This window comes from Callospermophilus lateralis, chromosome 6 (assembly GCF_048772815.1).
Source record: "Callospermophilus lateralis isolate mCalLat2 chromosome 6, mCalLat2.hap1, whole genome shotgun sequence".
Classification (NCBI taxonomy): Eukaryota; Metazoa; Chordata; class Mammalia; order Rodentia; family Sciuridae; genus Callospermophilus; species Callospermophilus lateralis.
Window position 1 is genome coordinate 40,506,366 of NC_135310.1, and position 20,330 is coordinate 40,526,695.

The window sequence follows — 20,330 nt, forward strand, 5'->3', positions numbered from 1 at the left end:
TAGGAAAAGAATAAGCATAAAGCAGAGGTGCCTTGAGGTGAAGGGAGAAGAAATGGAAATGCAAAGAAAAATCACAAGGATACCTCCTTGCTTTGCTTTTCGCTCGCCCTGGAGCCCAGAGTCGAGCCTAAGTCACTATGATGTTACCTTTGGCAACATGCAGTACTTCATCTGAAGAAGGCAGAAATAAGACAGGAAGCTCTTGCACTGAAGGCTAATGCATTATGGAGGTTGAAAGCATGAATCCCCATAACTTGAACACAGTATCAAAGAGTTTGGTGTTATCTTCAGAAGTCAGGCTCCAAACATCTTAGAAATGAAATTTGCTGGAAGCTGTTTACAGTGGCCAAATGAGACAGGAATTTATAAAAACACTACTACTTTTTGGGTATTCAGAGACATCCATTTAAAATCAGTGCTTATTGGGCTGGGGTTGTGGCTCAGTGCTTGTCCAGCTCATGTGAGGCACTAGGTTCAATCCTTAGCATCACATAAAAAATAAATAAATAAAATAAAGGTATTGTGTCCATCTACAACTAAAAAATATATTAAAAACAACCAAACCAGTATTTACTGTTTCGTGATCACAGAATAAATGCTCATTGTTGAACATTTAGAAAATATAGAATGTGGGCTGGGGTTGTGACTCAGTGATAGAGCGCTCGCCTGGCTTGCAGGAGGCATTGGGTTCGATCCTCAGCACTACATAAATGTAAAATAAAGATATTGTGTCCACCTGAAACAAACAAACAAACAAACAAAAAAAAGAAAATATAGAATGCAAAAAACAGATTCATACATGTACCTGTGTACATGTCAGTCATCGAAGAACCCAGAAGAAATCAAGACATTTTATAGCAGCTGGTCTATAACAGAGGGATGTGCTTGTACATAGATCACAAAGTTCTCAGAAGAAGAAGTTGTTTTAGCTTAGAGTTAGTTAGCTTACACCAGTCTGCAAGAAAAAACTTCTGGGCAATGCTGTTGACATGAACAGGTCATGAACCAGAATTTGGGGCCTTAAGAAAATGTGGGGCGAACCCATTACCCATTAAAGCCAACTTTGGTCTGTGTACTCTGGTCTGTGTGGCCAGTTGGTAGCCACAGACAGAACCAGCTAAAGACCCAAGCCATTTGATTTGAGGCACTGTGTTACTGAAATAATTTCTCCTTGTACCAGAGGAACAAGCTGCTCTTTAGATTTTAAAATAATATTACTTTAAAGTCAGGGACAGAAAGAAAAATGCCATATGATATCACTAATTTGTGGAATCAAAAAAAGCTGATCTCATCGAAGCAGAGGAGATCAGTGATTACCGGAAATTGGAAGGGTAGGCAGAAGGGGAAATGGATTAGTCAACATGTATAAAATTACCGAGAAGAAATAAGTTGTGGTATCCTATTTCACAGTAAGTTGACGATAGTTAGCAATATCTTATTATATATTCCAAAATAAGCTTCTAGAAGACAAAATTTTGGATGTGTTCCTACCATAAGGCAAGGATAAATGTTTGGGGTGATGGAGATGCTAATGACCCTGATGTGATCACCACACACTGTTTATCTATATGGATACATGACGCTGCACCTCACGACTATGTGCAACTGTTATATGTCAATTAAAAATAATATTTAAAGATATTTTTAATGAAATTATTTTAGGATGTGTCTTGTAAAAGCATCTGGAAAGTCCTTCATATTATGTTGAGCTATCATAATGTATACTATCAGAACAGAGTGGGCTAAGAGGCAGTGGATATGGTGGAGCTCAAAGTGGTGTCCTGAGCCTGTGCAAAGGTCCTGGGCAGGAAGGGAAAGCTTTGCTTCCAGTGGGAAAGGGAGCCTCCTGCCTTGTGCACTGTGAACAGAATGCAGAAGGATACTGGTCTCTGTCTCTCCTGTTCTGCTGCTACATTCTATACAAGGAGTCTTTTCTCCAGCCTCTCCACCCAGAAAGTAAAGCTCTTCAGCACCAAGTCTAAGGATGAGTGGGTCCTGCAAAGGCTTGCACAAGACCTGTACTCACCACGAGACCAGCACCCTCCTCTCCACTAACCCAGATCCATGGCAACTACACAAGATATAATTAACCTTCAATTAATATAGCTCTCCTCTCCACCCCCACTTTATTATTCTGCAAAAGAGTAAATTTAGTTGATTCCATACTTGAATTTTTCATAATTAAAAAAAACACCATTTCACAGAAAGCTAACTGACTTAAAACAAATGGCTCTTAAAGAGGAGCTTGCATTTGTACAAAGCCTTTAAGAAATTCCATCAGATGTGTAGGTGAAGCATCCCAAGTATCATGATACTAAAAAGAACAAGAAGTACATTTCTAACACTAGTTATTGCTGTTGATTAAAACAGCTCAACCATTCATTTTACCACTGTAACCAACAGGTAACTAATAATTAGCTCTACAAAAATAACTTGGAGAAAAATCAGTCATCTTGCAATGTATTTATAACAGTTTTGTAAATAAAAGACCAAATAATTGCAATATGGGACCTGTATCAAACTAATATTAATGTTCAAGAACCAAGACAGAAATAGCAAATAAAGAAGATTACTAAACATACCTGAACTAATTCTGCCTTCAACTCCTCCTTCTCCTCCTCAGAAAGCATGCTAGAGAAGTCAGCACTGGCTACTGCATCCTCATCTCTTCCTTGCAATGGTTCCGTCTCCAACAAACCTTTAGGCAAAATTAATAAACATAATGCAATTTAAAAAATAAACTTATGCCAACTTCTGTTTCCATAGCCTGGAGAACTAAAGACACTGGGTGACCCTCCCACTGGAAAAGAAAAAATATCATCCTAAATGTGTAATGAGCTCTAAGAGCACAAAGAATGCTCAGGAGTCAAAAGTGAGAACAGAAAGCCCGAGATGTAAGCACAATAAGCTTCATCAACTTTTATCTTTGCCACACAGGTGAATTCCGGGTTTGTTTTTTACTATGTCAGGGGGCCCAAGACCCACCCAAGAAAGGGGTTTAATGTGAGACCTCTGTAGAAACCTATGTCCCTGCAGAGTGACATCCCAAGAGGCAGGTGAATTAGAAATGAATGGCTTTCTTCTCCACAGGGGTATGCCCATCTTGAAATTCGGCATCTAATGGACAGACCAAAAAAAAAAAAAAAACACCCATCTGTTGAGAACTGATAATCCTGAGTGGAATTGCGGGTGAACCTGTCACTTAAATCCATTTTATTGCGGACTTCAAAACAATCTCCAGACCAGAATTTAAAATACGAAGGCTTTTCCCACTTTGGATGTGGTAAGCGTCCCAAATTGCAACAGTAGCAGCTGCCAGGAAACATTACAGACTAAGGTTCTGGCAGAGGACAACCAAAGGACCAGGTTTCTTGATGCCATTATTGTGCCTTGGTCTAACTACAGGACAGCTCAACTTGTGACTTGTTATACAAGAAAAATTCCTTCTCATTTAAATATAAAGAAGTTCCCAGGAAGGCCCGTGGGCATCTGGCAGACATCGTGTGCCTGTGTTCTCTCGAGGACCCAGGAAACAGGCCCAAACATGTATAGAAGCTTCATTTACAATATGATTCATGACAGAGGTGACATTTACACATCTGTGGAAAAAGGATAGCCTTTTAATGACTGTTCTGAAACAAGGAACTATCTATGTAGGAAGTTTAGACACCTTCACGCCATTCACTGGGTCAAAGCTCTGGACGTTCTAGAAGACAATCCAGGAGTTTATACTTGTGAACCTCTGGGTAGTAGGGTCACTCTTAAATAAGACACAATAAGGGTAAACCAGAGAAGAAAGGATGGATAAGATTAAAAATGTCTCTTCATCAAACACTGCAAGAAAATGAAAAGACAGCCACTGACTAGAAGGTACCTGTCACATACATAATGAACAAAAGCTTTGTTCCTAAAATATACAGAATTTCTGCAAACCAATTTTAAAACCAAAAAAACAACCCAATAGAAAAATGGGTTAAAAGACCCAAACAGATTCTTTCTGGGAAACAATCACAAATGGTTAACAAGCCTAAGAAAACCTGCACGACTTCATTGACACCCAGGGGAACACTAGTTGAATCATTCATTTCACATTGACTGGGTTGGCAAAAAGTTTCAAGTTGACATTACTAAATGTCATGACCACACGGAGGATCCAGATCTCACATGCTACTGTAAAGAATATAAATAAATAAAAATAACTTGGAAAATAATTTAGCATTATCTATTAGAACTTAATTTTCACATACTCTACAACCCAGCAATTCAACACCTATGTATGTATCCGGTGTTCTACATGAGCCTCAGATACTATAAATGAACACAGAGGTCATTAATAACAACTTTCATGCAAAAGTCCATAAACAGGACATTGCAGAAGTATGCCAGGGTGCAATTACACAACACAAGCTTGACAGCCCCAGCACAGAGAGTGAACAACAGCTATCCACACCATGTGAATAAAATTTTAGAGACAAGACACTGAATGAAAAACACAATTTTCAGAAGAACAATAAAGTATAATTCCACTCACATGAGATCCCAAAGCATGCAAACTAAATAAAGTATTGTTTAGCATAAAATTATGTTAAAAAAGTCAGATAAGGATAAAGAATTCAGGACTGTGGTTTTCTTCGATGAAGACTGTAGGAACAGATGGAGGCTATGGGAGCCCTGCAGGATTAATGGCCATGCTTCATTTTTGGAACACAGAATTTCTGTGCATGTGTATGTTCTGTATTTTACCCTTATTTTGCAAATATTCTTTTCTTTACTTATTTATTATTCCATAAAACAATTAAAATGAATTTTATATGAAATGAAAAGACAAAGGTAAAAATTACCCTACGTAATCAGAACGTGTCAGGTAAAGAGAGTAAAAACATGGCTCAAGTTTGCATGGATCTTCTGAAGCTGGTCTTACCCTGAGTCCCTCAAACCTACATCCTTTTGTCTGAATCAGCAAGGTACCACTATCACCTTGCACCACTGCTAAGACTCTAACACACATTCGTAACTGAGGTCTATCACAGATCCAATGCCATCAGAGCCTTTTCCTTCTACCCAGAGGCCAGTTTCAATGCTAAGAAACTTTCTTCTTCATAAGTAACATTTGTTCAGTGTAGAAGACAGTAGAATAAAATGATCCATTATTAATTAAAGTCGCCATTAATCACACTATCTAAGAAGAGTAATCACTTTGGTTCTTCCTTTCTTATATTTCTTCCATGTATAGATACACTGTCTTGTGTACTTGTAGAGCATGACTTATTTATTCAATGGGATATCATAAATATCTTTTCATGTCTAAAAGCACATATCCATGTTTATATATTTTTGATGACTGTATTTTGCTGCACAGATGGTTTCTGGAAAGCTGCAGTGAATATCTCCTAGTTAAATTATTAGTCAAAACATAGATGATTTACTATACATTGGACTATTCAGTCAAAGGGCAAGGACATTTTTAAACCTATTTTCAAATTATCCCCTAGAGAGTATACATCAATATTATGCAAATACCAGAAACCAATGAAAATACAGACTTAGGAGAATATAGAGAAGACTCTTACCACAACAATGCAACTACAGACTATTGGGTGGAAATATTTTATTTATTTATCCAGAAAATATGCTTATATATGGTCAATGTATTTTTGGCTAATGTTTTAGGATAACTGTCTAAACCAGGAATCAGAAGCAATTCCAAGCACAGGTACAAGAAAGGATGCAGAAGGTAAGCTCTCCCCTACATCAGGGGTTATAAGAGAGCCATGGTGGTGGAAAGTACAAGGCACTGTAGTCTTCTCCCGAATTCTCCCTGGCCCAGGGACTTACAAATATTGCTCAAATTTAACTGGAACCCAACTGTTCAATCTTCCCTTATTTTCATAGTCTGAGAAGACACTGGTCAGAGAACTGGTCAGAGAGCTCCAACGGCTTAGACTTTTCAAGACCTAAAATATCTTTACTATCTCCCCATATTCTAGAAAGAAAGTCCAAATCTTATGTAATGTGTAGTTGAATTGGGAAACTTCTAGTGAAAATAGGAAGAGGCAGACCCAATACCCAGCATAAATGATAAAGTGAGATATTCTGCACTGGACTCTGGCCCCACTCTTCAGAGACCTTATAACTCTTTCAAAGTCTCACTGCCAGAAATCCCTCATTCAAGAAAACTGCCCCGAGACCAGGTTGCTAGCTAGTCCAGGTCCAAGGTTCCTCTCTTCTTTTTCCATTTGTGCATCTATTTCCCTGCTACATCCTATCCCAGTGGGTGTTTTCAGAGTTGAACAGTTCAGCACAAGGTGCCACATTAACACAAACAAAATGCAAACAAGACCTGGTGTGTTCAGCAGAACATGTTCCACTCTCTGGGTCGGGAAAGCAGCAATCAAGTTATGAAGTCAAAGGATAATTACAGAATCAAGGAGTAGACAAAAATAGGAGTTAAATTTTTTAAAAAAGGGGGGGGGTGATTTACCAGTTAAACTGAATCAAAATCAGGAGAGAAAGAAAGAGAAAAAAGGAAATGATAAAAGATACCAAGTAACAGATGATGAGAGAATCGACTATAAAATTATAAGATTACCTGTTACCATAGAAGCAGATATTAAAGATTAAAAACATACATTTTGATGAAAGCAGTTATCATTGGGCAAATCCACTCAAGAATCACAATTTTTAGCAGCTATCAGTACATTATGAGCCAAAGGTGTCAACTGTGCCCCTCTCTTTGACACAGAGCATAGAGGGCTATAGTGGGAGTTGAGAGAACCGGAATTCTAGTTGTAGTTTAGCCCCTAACTAGCAAACTACATTTGACCTTGATTATTTTATCTGTAAAATGGACACCTATGGGATTGTTGCTAAGATTCAATGCCACTTGCCTCCTTGGTAAGAAGTTGGTACCCCTGCAGCAGAGACTGAGGTTACAGGCCCCGGCCAGAGGTCTGGATGGAGGAGGGAAGAGAATCTCCCAACAATAAGAGCCAAAGCGAGGCTGAATCTGCCTAGAGGGTCAACTGGGCCTAAACTCAGCTAAAGGAGATACGATCACAAGTAATGGGTATAGAAAAACCTCAGCATCGGAGAATATCACATTCCCTGTGACTAAAGAATCATAAAATGTGAAGCACTGTATGGGTCACATGAGTCCTTCCTGATATACAGTCTCTCCTTGGACTGGGACAAAGGAAAAGGGGAGCTATCTAGAAAAGGAGAAGACTGACCCAGATGGTAACCATTTATTGAGGAATCGGGAATTATTTATAGGGGCTTTTTAAAATGACTGCATTGGAATGGACTAAGCCTAATATTATTCTCTCACTGCCCAAAACCTAGGAGCTCAAACTTAAATCAGGTATGGGTTTAAAAAAATACTGAGCACATGTATGTATGTGCACCTAGATGTAATGTGAATGAAGTCTGCAATTATGACAAGGAGGATTTTGCACTTAAGGACTGCCATTTTACTCTTTCACAAGCAAAATTATACATAAATAATATGTTTAATAATGGTAACAAAGAATCATAGGTCTGATTCTAGTGCAGAAATTGCACTACTCTATTGGCCAAAGGAGACCTCTGGAATGCAGGTGAGTGTTCAAGTATTTGTCAGGTGCTACCATAAATTTGCTATCACTATACCTAAAATTGGCCAGAAATATTCCCATCTTTGTGCCATTTGCAGAGATGAATGGCACAACAAACATAACTAGACGCATGAGTTATCACTTTGGTTTGATCCCAGACTTGCTGATGAGGAATCACACTCAATCCCAAGCTGCTGGGCCCTAACTAAGACTAGTCTTGCTCCAAAGCCTAAGTTCCTCTCTTATTCTGTTTTACAGAGAAGAGAGATTTGTTTCTTATAGTTTTTACAGAGAAGAGAGATTTATTTCTTATAGTTTTATAGCTGAGAAGTCAAAAGTCAAGGGTCCTACACTTGTGTCTCCTTGCTGTATCATCCCATGGAGGATGGGCAAGACAGCACTCATAAGAGAGGAAGAAAGGGGACCAAACTCACCCTTTCACCAGGAATCTACTCCTGCAGTAACTAATCTACTTCCACATTAGCAGCTTGAATCCATAGGTGAGGGAAGAGTCCTCATGTTCTAACCATCTCTTAAAGTTCCACTTTTTAGCATGTTAGGGATTAGTTGCCAACACACAAACTTCAGGGACGTATTCAAGACACAGCAGTGCTTCCCTGTCTTACAATATTAAACAAAATGTTAGTAGCCATGAATCATGAGATGAGCTTTAGGTTAAAGTGCCCACTCCAATCTTGAGACCAAACCACCCATTGCCATCCACATACTCTTAATGCCTCCAGTCAAACATTCCTGGAGGTTAGATGGTGGCTTCATGGCCATAATTGACTTTGTGAGCTGAAGTCATCATAAACTATGATTTTGCTTCAGTGACCATATCCTGTGTTATTGGCAAATATATAGAAATTACAGAATTACTTTCAAATAGAAACATAATCTTGTACTAAATGAGGGAATGTAATAAATCCAGCTATGTAACCAAGCAAAAGGAAAAAAAAAAAAAACACCTACTTTGAAAAGAATACAAAATTATCCCAAGATTTAATAAAAGAAGGAATGCAATAAAGTAGCTTAAATGAAAATTAATCATGTCTTAAATAAGATATTTAAGACCATAATATTTATCACTTAATTATATTTTCTTCATAATGTCTGATAAAAATAACCTCAGGAATTATTTTAACATAAAACTTTGGAATATCTCCATTTATTCCCCAAGGGAAAAACATTGAGCTAATCCCATTACTTTAGTATTTATGATTATTTTTAAGAGCACACTAAAACTAAGAAAATTCTAGAAAGGTGAAAATTAAAGACATAAAACATGTTTATTTACTAGAATCCTGCTTTCTGCACATTTCCTCAACCCATCGCAGAAATCTAAGTATGACTTCTCATGTACTTCTCTTAACTGAACTGCTTTTCATTCATTTTTTTTAAAAGTAACTTGTCACATTTCCTATTGCCCTGTAACTCTGGTAGAGGCTGCAATGCCAAGAACAATACAGGGGTGCTGTTACCCCCTCACATCCTAAAGCCAAGTCTTGACCCCTAATGGATGAAAAGCCAAGGGATTTTAAAGTGGGTTCTGCCAGGACTGGAGACCTCCTACCTCCAGCCATTGAAAGTAGGGCCAGATTGTTGTAGGGAAACAGTGGCATTGTGGGAAATTTGCTTACATACACAATTGTAAAAATAAATCATAATCCCACTTCTCAGACGTCATACATTCAATCTACATTTTTCCTATATACTGCAGTATACATATTTCCCCCACATTTTACTATCTAAGAAATCCAGATGCCTCTTACAATCAATAGTGTCTTAGTATTAATTGGCAGTATTTCTTTCTTTCTTGGTGGTATACAGAATGATGGGTATCTTACTACTTTTGGCACTTTAGAAGATTCAAATCACACACACACTGGTATATACTACCCTATCATACCTGAGTACCTATGGGAGATTGGCTTCAGGACTCCACACAAATAACCAAAGTCTTCAAATGCTAAAGTCCATTTTTAAAATGGCCTTGTATTTGCATATAATCTACATATATACTCCCATATGCTACAAAAGTCATCTACAGATCTCTTATGAATCTAATACAATGTAAATATTATATAAATAATGTTATTCTGTATTGTTTAGAAAATAATGACAAGAAAAAAATTTGTACATGTTCAGTACAGGCACAATTTATTTTTCTGAATATCTTTGATCCACGGTTGGTCCCATGAATGTGAAACCTGCATAAAGGAAGAGCTAGACTGTATGTGTCCATATCTATGTAACTAGAAATGAAATATCATCACTTCTTTCCTTTTCCCCTTTTCCTCTGTCACAGAAAACCATCTTAAATCACTATAGTTGCCCCACCCTTATTCCCAGCAGAACCCTTGTAAAATATATAAAGAACTGCTATCAGGCAGCCTCTTTTTTGCTCTTTAATGATAATTTTTGGCCTTAAGAGAAGTTAATGAGAGACTCAGATTTTCAAATGCAACCAAGTAGCATAATAATTTACTATTCTTAAGCCTTTGGGGGGTTTCTTTCCCTGAATCATGCCAAATATATTTTGAAACTCAGAAGGTCTGCCCCAACTCTGAAACCGTACTGAGAAGGGCTTAACTGTTACTACCACTGCAGGAGCTTTCTCTCAGCAGCTGCTCAATTACTCTCTCAAGGGAAGAAGTAGAATAAATGTGATTTTTTAAAAACAGAAGCTAGGCACCAAATATATGATACATCTTATTTTTTTTCTCTTCCTCCCCAGAAGCACATTAGTCAGGTGGTACCATGAACATTAAAGGATCTGAGATTTTACCCAACTTGCAAGTGAACAAATGACCTGCTACAATTCCCCAAATGCCTGAAGAAGAACCAAGACTCTTGGCTAAAAGACTTATGGCATGAATATCATATTTAGGTTTGTTTTGGTTTAGATATGAAGTATCCCCCCAAAAGCTCATGTTGAGCAATGCAGGAGTGTTCAGAGGCGAAATGATTAGATTATGAGATCTGTGACCTATTCGGTGGATTAATCAATTTGATGGGTTAGTAATCTAAATTGATTACTGGGTGGTAACTTGTAGGCAGGTAGGGCATGGTGGGAGAAAGCATGTCACTGAGGGCATGTCCTTGGAAACTACATTTTGTCCCTGGATGCTTGCTCACATTTTGTCCCTGGATGCTTGCCATGAGATGAGCAACCCTAGGTTGCCTCTGCCATGCCCTTTTGCCATGATATTCTCCCTCATGAAGCAAAGCAATGGTGTCAGCTGACCATGAACTGAACCTCTAAAATTGTGAGCTCAAAATAAACTTTTCCCCCTCTAATTTATTCTTGTCAGTTATTTTTGTCACAGCAATGAAAATCTGACTGATGCAAGGTTGGTTCTCCGAGCCACCAAACTCCCTTAGAAAAGCCTAGGTGGATACAGTGCACACAATGGGTTTGCTTCCCAGGTGAAGAGCACTGAACCCAGGGAACGTTGAGTCTTTTTTAATAGGCAGTAAGCAAACCTGCCTGCTCTCAGACTCCTGTCAAACCCTCTGCTCAGGACTGGGGCTCACTGAAAGCCAAAGTCTGAAGCCTTCACTGGGAAGAGTCAGGATAAGATTATGTCTCTCAAACTTTCTCTTATAGGACCTGCTCTACTTATATCACTGGATTAATACGTTAAGATAGGGCTGGGGATATAGCTTAGTTGGTAGAGTACTTGCCTTACATGCACAGTGGCCTGGGCTCAATCCCCAGCAACACACACACACACACACACACACACACGCACACACACACAAATACCTTAAGATAAAAATCAAACTATCAAGTTGTCCAGATGCTGTTTCCATAATATCTGTCATATTTGTCTATGCCTTTTAATTTTCATTGCTATGATAATGACTCGGGCTTCTACCACTACATACTCAGATTGCTGAAATTTGAGTCACATTTCATCTCCTTGCTTGTAGACTTTCCCCACCAACAAATCTGCACAACACTGAAATAAATATTTTGAACACATTACTTCCATAATGTCAAAACCCAGTTCAGAAACAGTCAATAGATGAATATCCGTTGCCTCTAGCCTAAATCTGAACATTCTTATACACACAGCTGGCTGCAAGTGATAATTGCAACTACTGATTATGATTTTTTTCCACTAGTCTCTTTTCCAGCTGGGCTGCCAAATGCAGTGTTCCTTGGTCACATCCTATCCATTCCCAATCTTTAATGTCATTTCATCACTGCTGAAAGACTTTTCTTTCCTTCTCCTTGGTTTCTCTTCTAAAAATCTTGCCAAGTTGTCTAAAACCATAGAATAACTAGTATCATGTTGTATGCCTTAATTTGATTTAAACTGATGGCCCATCTGTCTTTGTATATATTAATCTGCACATTAGTCTCTCTATACATATTACTGCTAAATACTTTATATAATCTGAACTTCATTACAAATCACATCATAACTAAGATACACAATACTCTGTAAATATTATTGTCCACCTTAAAATGCAAGGAACATGTGAGTCACCACTATTAATAGTGTTGTTTTCCAAGCTTTGGTCTCATCTAATAATGTACTAAAACTAGAAATTATATCTATAATGCTCAGTCTGAGAATGTACTGGTCAATTGAATAAAGAAAAATTTTATGCTTTTTACTAAATATTTTTATTTGAAGATGCTTCTGGGGTTGAGCGATTAAATTCTGAGACTCTATGGTTCCTTTTTCCTTCTTGTTCTTTTTAATGTGCTGCTTAGATGACCATCTAAATAGTGCTGATTTAAACTGACTCTCATCTCTAAATAAAGATTTCTGACTAGCCAAAATCTGACTTTAGCTAAAAATGGCAGTGATACATTATTACAGATAATGATCAACAAGTATATACAATTATATTCTTCCATTTCTCATTCAACCATTTCTGACAGAAAAGGTAAATATGTCATTGATGTAAAATTCGCAGGTTAACTGTGTACTGACAGCCTGGTAACAGGCAAAGTTACCAAAATTCAATGGAACACTAAAGATAGCAAAAGTTATATGGTACCACACTGTAATCAAGTACACAGGGACTTAAGGAATAAACAACCTTCAAGAAGCTCGAACCAGTTAAGGCTTCTAGGATGCATATAAACCTAAATGACAATTTCCAAGATCTGACCAGGACTCCTACTCACCCCAAGGAATAATAATCTGAGAGCTCAAACTGGACTTGTTTAAGAAAGGCTTCCTGGTCTCATGTCCAATGCATGCCCGTGAAAGGCTCTGAAAATCATGTGTGGATTTGGATGATGGGTAGATCTGACCTGCTAACTCCATGGGTACAAAGACACAGCTGTGGACCATGGGAGTTGCCTGCTTCAGATAATCATTTCCCTGGGCTGAGGACAGGAAATGTTACTGCATTAAGACATGGCTTTGCTCTGCTTCCTGGCTGTCATGAACCCATCAGATTTCCTCTGCCATGCCCTTTCACCATGATGTTTGTCTCACATTGGGGCCAGAGCTGTGGAGTCAGTCAACCATGGTAAGACCATGAAGCAAAATAAACTTTTACTTCTCAAAAAAAAAATTATAATAATTAAAAAAAAAGAAAGAAAAAGGCATGGTTTTACAGTCTGAGATCCTCATATTGGCTGCAGATTGAGACAGATCATATTTCAAGCTGTCATCTGCAGTGTTTTAGGATCTGAAATTTTATTTCATCAATTTACACTATATTCCTCTCATATTCCCAGACAAATCCTAAATCTTTACTTTCTCAGAAAAGAAACAATATGTGAGAAGACAATTGAACCAAGGTCTTCATGACTTGAAGACACTTACAGCAGAGGCCATCAGCCTCTTGGATATTAGTTTCTACTAACAAACATTTGGGGAGAATGATTTGCCAGTAAAGCAAACACCTTATGGTAAGTAGGGCACATATGAAAAGCAAATGATTATGTGACATGCATGGCAAAGAACAATGACTTCAAAATATTGCAGCACTCAATGAGCTGTATTTTACCTGCATGATTGTCTTTTTCTTCCTTTAGATCACAAGGTGTCTTTTCCTTTGTATCTCCCTGCTTTGTTCATAGGAGGTACTCAATAAATATTTGTGGAATAGTTTAATTAGCCATTGTGGCCTAACATACATATTGTTCAAATGTCTATAAATTAAACTTGCTACTCAGAATGGAGGCATCTCTCTTCTTGTAATGTTGAAGATAAAATGACCAAGATTTGCAACCAATGTAATGGTTAGAAAGACTAGAGAAGTAACAACAAACACACATATGTAAATAAGCCCTACTGGTAAGTACACTCCTTTTCTGTTACTGAGTCTTGCCCTTTCAAGACTACATTGAAGTCACAGGCTAGCTTTCATTTTATCAATGTTTTGTTTGATAGATAAATGATCTGTTTCACATTCCCAGAAAAACAAAACTAAATCCCTCCTTCCTAGGAAAAGCTACACATAAATAAGATGAGAAAAATCAAGTGAGACCAGACTTTTCATGCTTGACAGACGACCCTACAATGGCAGCCTCATTTGGTAAACCAAGACAAGTTGAACACTGGCATTTACCTGAGATTATCTGTAGTAGAATGGCCTCTTCATGTCACCAGGGCATAGTTGTGTTATATTTTCTAACCTTATGCTCACCCATGTTGCTTAGAATATATCAGTAAAAGAAAGCCTGACTTGACTGTGTTACAGAAATTTTTAAAGAATTTTAAAGAAACCTTTGTAGAAATAGGTCAAGGGAATGGGTATAGAAGACATCAAGTTTTCTGAAAGAAAGTCAGAAATAAAGCAGCTTGAATTTCTTACAGTTGATTTGGTTGGTGTGTTCCTCCAGGGGCTGCTTCTGAACTTGACTCTGGTGGGGCCAACTTGACTCACAACCAAAGAGGGAGCCGCCCTGACCTGGGCTTTTATTCCTGACACGGGGTCACATGGCCTTGTCTGTTGTTATTGGAATTTCAACAACAACACTAAAAACTGGAGAAACACTAAACCAGTTTTCATTTAAAAATGTAAAATATTTACCATAAATCTCCCCAGCTTCTCCAGTTGCCTACATTTCAAATAGAAGATGAAGGCATTTAGGATATTTTTGAAAGATACCACACTGATGCATACTGAATAACACTGCAAGTCAGACCAAAACAATCCAAAAATAAGGTCATTAAAAACACAGTAGCCACAAACTTATGAATAATAAAAAAAAACCCTACATACATAGTGATGGAGAAACAAAAAAAAATATTTAAAGATCCTGATGGATAGACTCCAGGAACTTCCTTCTCTAAATAAACTCCCACACTGCATGAGGAAAAATAAATAAAAACTATTGCAAGAATGGGTACTGGCCAACCAAAAATAGCTGCACCAGCTAAGCCTATAAGTCATGTTCCTTCCCTCTGCATTCCATCCTATTTCACAGCACGCACATTCAAATTCACCTGTCATGGGACTTGGAAAAGGAAGCCAATGGTGTGTGACAAAAGATAAACCTCCAAATTAAACACTCAACCTTATATTTTGCCTTATGCAACAAGGGAGGCTGTCTCATTTATATTAGAATAAAACACCAGAGAAAACAATTACTCTGAATGCAAACTCATTAATAAAAATTAACATCCATTTTATTTAAAAAGAAACTCATCCTCCTTCTCCTTTTCCTAGTAGCAAGTTTACTTGAGAACTGGATTTTCTATTTGTGTATTTGGTTCCCTGAGTCTTTCTGAGATACATAAGCTACAGTCATGGGCTCTGGGACCAGTTTCATCTCCTGCAACCCCTGAGGAAGTGAGATGGACTCAAGCTTGCACATGCCCAGCCCTGCCCAACAGGCTACATTCCAACCTGGGTCATTCCCTGGATGTTCACTAGTTTTGATAAGTGCTGGGTCATCCCCTAGGGCTAGTTCAAGAAAAACAGTAAGCTCCTTCCCTGGATAATGGAGGACTCCCCCGCAACCCTCGACTCCCACCGTATGAACAGGAAGCAGGACAAAACCTAACTTTTTTCCAAGGTATACTTAAAGAAAGGAGTAGGTAGTAAGAAACACCTCTTCAGACAGGCCTGAGCTTTGTAGGGCTCTCTAGCCCTTACACAATACCAAGGCTATGGCAAGAGTGATATCATGATATGACCACCAACACACCATTCCTGGACCCAGGCCTACTGGTGCTGCAACTGTACTTGGAGACCTGCAGATCTGAAAAGCTCTAGTCAGAAGTACAGATGGTCTTTCCTTGACTTCAAGCAAATTAGGTCAATAACATTCACATTATTCTAGTTTCTCTTATCAAGTCTTCAGCATTTCAAATAGCTGCTACTAACAGTGTCTAGGTAAAAATCTCTTTTCCTCCTGAAATTTGGAGATAAAAATAAGACCTAAAAGAGATGAAAAGATGTGTTTCTGAATCATGGAATGTTTAGCAAACATAAAATGTGCAGGAATCAAAAAATTTTGAGGCGAGCCACAGACAAGAAAATGTAACAGCCAAATGAAGTGAAAAGACACTCAACTCACATGTAATAAAGACAATGCCAATGAAAATCACAAAAAATAGAGTTTTTCTTTCATCTAAGCCATTCAGCAAAATTGAAAAAATTGAATAACAGCCTGTGTTGAAGAGGTGGTAGAGAGGCAGGTCCTCTCTATATTACATCTCTAGCTTCTGCCTTTGATTATTCTACCTGTGAAAATCAATCTACAAAATAGAAGGAATAGACCTAAGGAGAAATATATAAAATATTTACTGCGGCATTGTTGGCAAGTGACAGAAAACTACAAACATTGAAATTGATACAGTATAACAAAACTGTAGTGCTATTTTTTAGCTATTAAAAATAATGACATGAGGAAGTGAGGGGAAAGGGAAAAAAAACAAGGGGGAGAAATGAATTACAGTAGATGGGGTAGAGAGAGAAGAAGGGAGGGGAGGGGAGGGGAGGGGAGGGGGGATAGTAGAGGATAGGAAAGGCAGCAAAATACAACAGACACTAGTATGGCAATAGGTAAATCAATGAATGTGTAACCGATGTGATTCTGCAATCTGTATACGGGGTAAAAATGGGAGTTCATAACCCACTTGAATCAAAGTGTGAAATATGATATATCAAGAACTATGTAATGTTTTGAACAACCAACAATAAAAATTAAAAAAAAAAAATAATGACATGAGCTGGGTGTGGTGGTGCGTGCCTGTAATCCCAGCAGCTCTGGAGGCTGAGGCAAGAGGATCTCAAGTTTAAAGCCAGTCTCAGCAACTCAGCAAGATCTTGTCTTTAAATAAAATACAGAAAAGGGCTGGGGATGTGGCTCAGTGGTTAAGTGCCCTTGGGTTCAATATCTGGTACCAAAAAGTAAATAAATAACTAAAGATAATTAAGTGAACTAAACATGTATTGTCCATGAGGAATTTTCTTAGTATATTGTAAAATGCAAAACAACAATAAAAAAAAAAAAAAACAAGTTGCTGCGTCAAGTTTGCACACAATCCATTTGGAGGAAGAATAAAAACACCTTCTATATACAAACATGAATATCCATCTATGAGTTTTTATGAATACTGAGGAAGGTGAGAAAAGACACATGATAACTGTTAATGCAGGCTACTGTACCAGGTGAGATTGCACAGGGAAAAGGAAAAATTATTAACTCTGTTTTAAATTCCTCAGTGTTGTTCAAATGGTTACTATAAACGTGTAATGGATAAAATTTGTATCTTAAGCTAAAATTTTAATATAAATAAATAAGAAAAGATTTTACAAGTCCAAAATCTTAGTGATACACATAGGTACTCCTTCCTAGTCAATTATGATAATAAAGATGGTATCTAATCCTGGCTGTTTACATTTTAAATATCTAGAAAATGGGACTTTAGGTTCAGGAGTCCTGTGGTCTCAGAATTAAAGAAAGGGAGTCTTTCCTGACATTTAAATTACTCTCAGTACCATGGAGAGTAATTTGAGGTAAATGTCAGTAAAGACTCTCTTTTTATAACACATGCCTCTTTCCCATTCACCTCAGCCAACAATTATTACTATCCCTTTTCAGTGGAATTAGAGAACATTTGAATATACAATATCATAGATGTAGTTTGATTTTGCCTAACAATATTAACTGGGAGATTCATAAAAGAATTATAGAAGACAAGTAACAACAAAAAGGCAGAATGTTTATCATCCAAAAGTGGATTATTTATAAGCATTATGGAAGTCCATGCATCATAAAACATCATTTTTCAGAAGAATAATAATTGATAACTGTAAAATATACTAATTTTAAAATATACAAACCTGTAGTTTCAATTTTATATCAAATATTATATAAAATGCATATATTTCTACACATAGAAAAATCCTACAAGAAGGAAATTCACAAAAAATCTTCAAAATAAATATTACTGGGAAGTGGATTTGTGAGCAACTTCTTTTCACTACTTCTAACTGCTTTCATGTGTTAGATTTTCTATAATAAACATACATTAAGAAATAAATGCATCATTCTAGAATAGCTTCCAGGGGGCCTCTGCACCACACCTGTCGACCTTACTACAATAACATCTCAGCAGACCAGCCTCTGGGCAGGGGGTCAAGGCCAGGAGTTCCTCAGCACTGGAGCCTGCCGGTCTCCTGCACCAGTCAGCCTACAATTCAGCCTTGTCAGTTCATCATTAGGCCCTTTCTGATCCCATGTTTGCTCATGCTATTCTTTGGCAACTGTGCCCTTCCCTAACATTTTCATGTGCCCAATGTCACTTCATCCTAAAGCCCAGGTCAAATGGTTCCTACACTGTAAAGCTTTCCTCAGAATCAGCTGCTTTCTTTCCTTCTTTCTTTCCTTCCTCTATCACCTGTTCCATTCTAGCACTTACCACCTTGAGTTTAGTGCTTATGAAGCCTTTCCTATGACCTATTCCAGAGCGGAGACATGACTTGAATCATGAGCACACTGAGCACAGCTGTGGCATATAATAGGTGCTAAAAAGAATTTGATGCAAAGTCAATAATACATAGTTTACTAGAATGAAGTATAATATTATATCCTACAAAATCATTCAGAATCATTGGAGGCTGTTGCCCCAAATCACCAATTAAATAGAACAAACAAGAAGAATCATTAAATCAGAGAGTTCCCCTGAGGGTGTCATGGAGCTTATGGAAGAGAAGCTATTTTAGATTTAAAATAAAAACCAAAGGCCAGTTTCCCCCTGAATTCAAACAAGATAGGATTTTACATACACAAAAATAGAAGGAATAGATGGGTCTTTTCAACCAGCTAAGTGATATCACCAAAGCAGGGGAACATATATATATTATATATATAATGATTTTTTTCCATAATATGTAATGGATAAAATTACATGTTATGGATAAATATGGAAAATTTACAAATTTTATCCATTACATTATATATATATATATATAAAATGATTGCTTCCTTTCACTTTCAGTGGGAGGCAAATGCACATACTACAAAATCATGAATGAGGATTTATTTCATATAACATTGAGTGGGTGATGGAACTCGAATGAACCAATCAACCACTCAGCCAAAGTGGGTCCAGATATTGGAAGGAGGCTGAAGGGACAGTGTCTTTGGAGACCAGTTGAGCAGGACAGATAGAATCAATCCCACAGTTCCCAACTTCAACTCCCTAGCAGAACCATGCTCCTGCCTATCAGACAGGCCTTCCATTCCTCCCTCACTCAGAACCCTTCACAGCACTGGCCAGTCTCACACTCCCAGACACACTCACTCCATTGCTTCCTCTGGAGATAAATGACTACTGAGATACATTTAAAAATTAGGACAAGTTGAATTATTGAGAAAGAGCCTGTATCCTTTGTCCCTATTTTCTGAAAACATTTCCCATGTTTCAAATGGAAGAGTTTTCAAAGAAAATCCACTTTTAAATCTGTTTGTAGTTCATGCAATTGTCAATTTTCAACACTTTTTTTTTTAACGAATGACTGAATCTAGAACTATTTCTTAAAAAAAGAAGCTCAACTATTTTAAGAATTTATTAATGGAATTTGTGGCATGCAAAACACAGAAGAAAGCAGGAAGAGGCCCAAGTTCTCTTTGAAAATTCTTCTCAGATGACAAACAAAACTAAAAAACGGAAGTCTGCAAAAGATGACTGAAGGAAGAGCTTAATAATCAGTTTTCAAAAACACATTCTTTATAAAAAAAATTAACAAGTGCTACCTCAGAAGCTTAACATGGTGTAGCAACTATGGACTATGACCACCACCTCAGGCTCTTCCCCTGGGTCCCATGTAACCTACCCCAGGCAGTGAGATGGTGACCCACATACTAAGGGACTTCATCAATATCACAGAAACACAAGGAAAGTTGTTCCTTATGAAGACACTTTTATGCCTTCAGATCATTTAAAAATTTTCATCCACATCTTATTTCCCATATTTGATGATATAAGTGCTTAATTGTAACACATTTTAATTGGAAAAAGTTTCTTAATGCCCAGAATTTAACACTTGACATTTTTTGGTCTCATGTATCATGAAAATCTAATTATTTAATACATCATGAAAACCTAGAAAGACATTTTTTTATGGTTATGTTACTGGTTTAAAACCAAATCAACAGATTCCAGCCTTTGATCCTTCAATTTATAACTCAGTTCCCCGGATGCGTAGTTACAAATACTTATCTAAATTTTCAAAAAAAAAAAAAAAAAAAAAACTCTCTTAGAACTCAACGAAACTTTTCATGTTTCAATGAAAAATTACTTT

The 20,330-nt window shown here is 37.4% G+C and overlaps 1 protein-coding gene across 4 annotated transcripts in view; it reads right to left on the bottom strand.

The window, feature by feature from the left end:
- Positions 1–20,330, bottom strand: part of Tpd52l1 (TPD52 like 1) — an 89,483-nt gene that overhangs the window by 36,253 nt on the left and 32,900 nt on the right. For all 4 annotated transcript variants that reach the window (XM_076858284.2, XM_076858285.2, XM_076858286.2 and 1 more), the window contains exon 2: positions 2,583–2,698. In XM_076858284.2, coding sequence (XP_076714399.1) covers positions 2,583–2,698 — 116 coding nt within the window. The remainder of the gene's footprint in view (positions 1–2,582; positions 2,699–20,330) is intronic.